Below are 6,442 nucleotides of genomic sequence, written 5' to 3'. Positions count from 1 at the left end.
GCTAATTTTTTGTATTTTTAGTAGAGACGGGGTTTCACCGTGTTAGCCAGTATGGTCTCAATCTCCTGACCTCATGTTCCACCCACCTCAGCCTCCCAAAGTGCTGGGATTACAGGCATGAGCCACTGCGCCCAGCCTAATTTTTGTATATTTAGTACAGATGGGGTTTCACCATGTTGGCCAGGCTGGTCTCGAACTCCTGACCTCAGCCGATCCACACGCCTTGGCCTCCCACAGTGCTGGGATTACAGGCGTGAGCCACCGTGCTCGGTCCAGAGTTTTTCAGCATGTAGTCTCATTTGTTTATTTTTGCTATTGTTGCCTGTGCTTTTGGTATCTTATCCAAAAAATCACTGTCAAAACTAATGTTGTGTAATAGTTCCCCTACATTTTCTTCTAGGAGTTTTAAGGTTTCAGGTCTTATATTTAGGTCTTTAATCAATTTTGAGTGTATTTTTGTGTGTGCTATAAGATAAGGGTCCAATTCCATTCTTTGGCATGTGAATATTCAGTTTTCCCAACACCATTATTGAAAAGACTATCCTTTCCCTAGGGTGTCTTCTTGGTGCCCTTGTTGAAACTTAATTGACTGTACAGGCTTGGGTTTATTTCTGGGCTCTGTATTCTCCCCTTCCCCTTCTAACTTCTTAGACATTGGGTATCCTTGGGAACTTCTTAGACACTGGATATCATTGGGTTTCCAGCTTGCCACCTCTCTTTCATGGGTTTTCTCTGAATGGGGAGAGCTCATGTGACACAATGGAAGTCTGGTTATCAGTCTGATACAGTTAGTACAGGACAGCATATTCTACCAAGGTATGGTTCACATAGTTTTGCTGTGACTTACAAGGGGGTGTTCTAAGTACAACCATAGATTACCTCCAAACTCCCCAGCCCTTGCATCCTAAGCCCAACATCCTGGAAGGCACATTTGGCTCAGTTCTGGTGGCTGAATGTGGAACCTTACGTCCAAAATCTGAAATAATTAACTCCAAAATGTAACCTGAATATAACAGGCACTACGCACAAACAAGCGAGCTGTCATCTAACTCGAAAAGCCTCACCACACACTGAGACTTCCTAAAACTCCACTTGACTCATTCTCTCCCCAACCCCACACCACAGTCACTGCTCCAGTCTTTCTTTCTCACTCTTTCCTAGGCTCTCCTTCCTTTCTTCTTTTCTTGTCCCTCTTTTCTCTTGCCTCCCAGAAGATTCAGATTCTGCCCTTTCCAACTGTGTGACCTTGAACAAGTTGCTCAACCCCTGTGTCCCTACCTGCAAAACAGAGGTGATAACAAGACAGACCCCACAGGTTTGTTGTAGGACGAAATGAGATCATGTGCGTAAGGCACCTAGAACTGCCCCTAACATCTAGTAGGGGCTCCATAAACATCATCAATTCTTCATACACATGGATGTTTTGTGTACCTTCTTTCACATTTCTGAAATTTAAGGTCGTGGAACTGAAATATGACGTGTGAACTGGGCTTTCGGGGGGTAGATTACAGAGTGGGCTGAAGGCAGAAAGGGGTTGGGGTGGGAAGGGAGCTTTGGTCTCCTCTGGGGGACTTTCATTCATGCCCCAACTGGGAAAAGACCCCAAGCCCAACAGTGTCCCTTCCTGCTTCCTCCCTCATATCACCTCCCACCCCCCTGAAACCTGCACCATGCCCACCCCAGCCCAGCCCACCCAGGCCCCAACTCTGTGGGCAGCAAACATTTAAAAAGCTGTTTATTTCAATGATGGCGCATCACTCCTTCCCCCTTCCCTCCACTCATGGCGGAGGCTCTGGGGAACAGGGCGAAACACAGGGAGGTGTGGGCAGGGAGGAGAGCAGGTGTAGGAGGAGGCAGCAAGAAGGGGGGAGCACTAGAAGAACATTTTCTTAGCCAGCTTCTGCCTTCCAATTTTCTGACAACGGCCATAGGCAATGATAGACCATTTCTCATTCTTCCAATATACACAAGTCAGGTTCTGCAGGCAGGGACACTCTCTATATTGGCCAAAGAATGCCTGGGAAAGACAGGACTTTGACCTCGACCTTGCGGGCAGCTCGTCCCTGAGCCCCTAAGCCCAGCCCACTCCAGCTCCAGGGCCTCCGTGCTTGCCCACAGCCAGGAGCCAGGGATAAAGGATAACTTGACAGCTGCTCAGAGTGGCACCTCTGGCTGCCTTCTCCAGGCTAGCTCCTGGATTGCTCAGTGCCCTCCCGGCTCCAGCCCTTGTAACCCTGCCTGTCACTGATCCATCTGCCTGTCCTAAGTCCATGGACACACCATTGTAGGGCCTCCATGTCTTGTCTTTAAATCCTTCTATGGGCAAATCCACTCCCTCCCCTACACACCCAGCTCAGAGGCTGCCTCTCCCCATCCCCCACTAGGAACACCCGGGGCCACAGCAGAACTCCTGTACTGGATGAAGACGGGGCTCTGGGGCAGAGGCCGGACCTAGCTGTGCCCATTTACTGTACTACTTTCGGCATTTGCTGAGAGGACACCTGGAGAATGAGAACCCACATTAGGGAGTGAAGCATCGCCTCCCCGCCCCCAACCAAGATTCCAAGATCCTAGGGTGGGCTGCCATATTGGTTCCGTCCACAGGCTCCCCCAGAAGGCTTGGAGGTGCAGTCCCACGGGGGAATTCCAGGCTCCGGGACATTTCCGCCCACCTACCCTTCTTTCCTCCCCAGGAATCTGGGTCCGCCCTGGCTCCCCCTTCCCCTGAATCCCCTTTGGCTCCCCCCAGGCGCCGATACCCACCAGCGTTTGACACGGGCTGCCCTCGGACCCGTTCTCCGTGCAGTGCGACTCGCAGATGTCTGGAGTCCGTCGGCAGCACCCAGTCTGGCAGTCCTGGTTCCGGATGCAAATCTCCTTGAGGTCCTGCAGGGAGGGACACGGCCCCGCCAAGCTCCACCGCCCGCCTTCCGCCCTCGCGGCCCGGGGCTTTCTCCCTACGGGGCTCTCCCCAGACTGTGTTCCCACCATCATCTCTGGCTCCTGCCAGGCAGGGCGGTCTCTACGTGGGGGCCAGGGTAAGTCTGTACAGATGGAGGGTGCCTGGAGGGGACTGAACAGTTTTTAAAAGGTTTACTCTTGGTGCCCTCAACATAGGTTGCTTCTCATACACACCAGGGTGGTCTAGACTTTCCTGTCTCTCTTTTGCACTTCATTCTGCTGCAGTCTTCTCTCCCGAAAACTCATACTTACCCTTTCACCGGTGGTTGATGGTCACCTACATGCCCCCCACCTACTCTCCCCACACACATCAATGACCTCCACCCAGTATTGGGGCTTAGGACAGTAATTAACATTATTGATCGCAGCCACCCATCATCTCTGACAATTTCAGTAGTCATTCAACGGGCAAATACTGAGCACCTACTTCGTGCCAGGCACTGTTCCAGGCACTGGGAATACAGCTGGGAACAACAAAAACAGAAATCCCTGTCCACCTGCAGCTGACATTCCGGAGCAGCACTGTCCAACAGAGCTTTCCGCAGTGATGAAAATGTGCTTTTTCTGCTCAGTCCAATAGCCACTAGCCACTGCTGAGCACTTGAAATATGGTAGTGCAACTGAGGAGATGAATTTAAAACTTTTTTCTTTCTTTTCTTTTCTTCTTTTTTATTTTTTTTCTTTTGAGATGTAGTCTCGCTCCCATTGTGCAGGCTGGAGTGCAGTGGCGTGATCTTGGCTCACTGCAACATCCACATCCTGGGTTCAAGCAATTCTCTTTCCTCAGCCTCCTGAGTAGCTGCGATTACAGCCGTGCGCCACCATGCCCGGCTAAGTTTTATATTTTTAGTAGAGACAGGGTTTCACCATGGGCCAGGCTGGTCTCAAACTCCTGACCTCAGGTGATCCACCTGCCTCGGCCTCCCAAAGTGCTAGGATTACAGCTGTGAGCCACCGTGCCCAGCCCTCTTTCTTTCCTTTCCTTTTTTTTTTTTTTTTTTTTTGGACAAGGTCTCACTCTGTCACCGAGGCTGGAGTGCAGTGGTGCAATTATGGCTCACTGTAGCCTCAACCTCTGGGTTCAAGCAATCCTCCTGCCTCAGCCTCCCATGTAACTGGGACCACAGGCATACACCACTATGACCAGCTAATTTTTCTATTTTTTGTAGAGATGTTACAGGTAGTTAGACAGGCATGAGTGGGGTAGGAGAGGGCTCTCCCCCTCCCACCACGAATGTCAGGTGATGGTTCAACAGTTATCACATTGCCTCTCCAAAAATGACAATTTGGCAGCTAGGCTCCAGGGAGAGACAATCTCCTAATGGTCCATAGCTGTTAATATTAAAGTGTTCACTGAATGCAGGGGCCAGAGAGAAGCAAAAAGGGCTTCCAGTAAAATCTCAGGTGTTGGGCGAGTGAGTCTGGGAATGCACATTAAGAGAAAAAATGGAGGAGTATGAATTTCCACAGGCGCACTCCACTGGAAAAAGGAAGAAAGTCTCAGACGGGCATGCGTACAACTTCCTAAACACGCTGCGTGTGCTCACTTCCCAAGGGTAAGGAGGACACTGCACATGTGGTCAGCTCACCCTAAGGGAAGAATCAGGGGAGAGAGGCACGCGACACTGGAGGTGGGCAAGGGCTAGGGCCAAGGTTAAACACTGCACTTGTCCTTCAAGTTGCGCACTTGGGACTCTTCCAAGTTTACTTTCCATTCTTTCGTGCTCTAAAGCTTTTTAATAAACTTCCACTCATGCTCTGAAACCTGCCTCAGTCTCTTTGTCTGCTTTATGCCCCTCAGTCAATTCTTTCTTCTGAGGAGGCAAGAATTGAGGTTGCTGCAAATGCATACAGATTCATTGCCAATAACTCAGATACCTTCCACCAGTAAGAGACAGGAGTCTCGCTTTGTTGCCCAGATTGGTCTTGAACCCCTGGGCTCGAACAATCCTCCCACCTTGGCCTCCCAAAATGTTGGGATTACAGCCATGAACCACCATACCTGGCCTGAATTTTAAATTTTGTTGAATTTTCATAAATTTAAATCTAAGTAATTATATGTGGCTAGTGTAAACCAAAAATAAAATTTGAAGCCTCCCACCACCACCAATCCACAGCCATCTCAATGGACTCCCTCCTTGCCCAGAGCACTGTAAAATTTAACCTGAAAGACTGGTTCAGGCCATGACGGGAAGTGGGGGCTGGACATGCCTCATTAATACCCCATTCAGCATTACCATTAACAAAGACCTTAAGTCTGATCAGAAACATGTACAATCTATTTTCTACGAAGCCTATTCCTGGAGGCTTCATCTGCATGATAAAACCTTGGTCTCCACAAGCCCTTTTCTTAACCCAGACATTCCCTTCTGCTGATAATAGCTCTTTCAACCAATTGCCAATCAGAATATGTTTAAATCTACCTATGACCTGGAACGGAAGTCACGCCCCCCACTTCAAGTTGTCCCGCCCTTCCATATCGAACAAATGTAAACCTTACATGTACTGATTGATGTACTGTGTCTCCCTAATGTGTATAAAAGCAAGCTGTACCCCAAAAAACAAAACAAAACAAAACAAAGCAAGGTGCATCCCGGCCACCTGAGGCTGTATCACGGCTGTGTCCCTAACCTTGGCAAAATGAACTTTCTAAATTGACTGAGACCTGTCTCAGATATTTTGGGTTCACACTAGTAACTGCACTACTGGACAAGTACAGCTCTAAAGAGGGAGACAGGGAAGAGATACATAAATGAAATGATAGGGTGTCACAGACAAAACGTTGAGCAAAATAAGTCAGATTTTTTTTTTGGAGATAGAGTCTCGCCCTATCGACCAGGCTGGAGTGCTGTGGCGCAATCTCAGCTCACTGCAAGCTGTGCCTCCCGGGTTCATGCCATTCTCCTGCCTCAGCCTCCCAAGTAGCTGGGATTACAGGTGCCCACCACCATGCCCAGATACTTTTTTGTATTTTTATTAGAGACGGGGTTTCACTGTGTTAGCCAGGATGGTCTCGATCTCCCGACCTTGTGAGCTGCCCACCTCGGCCTAAGTGCTAGAATTATAGGCATGAGTCACCGCACCCTGCACACCCCTCCCCTTTTTTTTTTGAGACAAAGTCTCACTCTACTGCCCAGGCTGGAGTGCAATGGCACGATCTTGGCTCGCTGCAACCTCCACCTCCTGAGTTCAAGCAATTCTCCTGCCTCAGCCTCCCAAGTAGCTGGGATTACAGGCATGTGCCACCATGCCAAGCTAATTTTGTATTTTTGGTAAAGATGGGATTTCACCATGTTGGTCAGGCTGGTCTCGAACTCTTGACCTCAGGTGATCCACCTGCCTCGGCCTTCCAAAGTACTAGGATTACAGGCGTGAGACACTGCACCTGGCCCAGATTTTTTTTTTTTTTTTAAGTACATACTGTGTGATTTTATCATACAAAGTTCAAAATCAGTCTATAGGCCGGGCGCGGTGGCTCAAG

General features: G+C 49.3%; 1 protein-coding gene across 2 annotated transcripts in view; it reads right to left on the bottom strand.

Moving 5' to 3' along the window:
- Positions 1–1,724: 1,724 nt before the first annotated feature.
- The window catches only part of LOC108528304 (colipase-like protein 2), a 12,058-nt gene continuing 7,340 nt past the window's right edge, over positions 1,725–6,442 (bottom strand). Inside the window, exons 3-4 of one of the 2 annotated variants that reach the window (XM_017870040.1) lie at positions 2,764–2,886; positions 1,725–2,017 (exon numbers count right to left, since the gene is read on the bottom strand). In XM_017870040.1, coding sequence (XP_017725529.1) covers positions 1,874–2,017; positions 2,764–2,886 — 267 coding nt within the window. In that variant the 3' untranslated portion in view covers positions 1,725–1,873. Of the gene's footprint in view, positions 2,502–2,763; positions 2,887–6,442 lie in introns of both variants that reach the window. The other variant, XM_017870041.1, reaches the window with a different exon arrangement.

This window comes from Rhinopithecus bieti, unplaced genomic scaffold, assembly GCF_001698545.2.
Source record: "Rhinopithecus bieti isolate Rb0 unplaced genomic scaffold, ASM169854v2 scaffold_4553, whole genome shotgun sequence".
Classification (NCBI taxonomy): Eukaryota; Metazoa; Chordata; class Mammalia; order Primates; family Cercopithecidae; genus Rhinopithecus; species Rhinopithecus bieti.
Note: the sequence above shows the minus strand (reverse complement) of the source record. Positions and strands in the feature narration are given on the sequence as shown.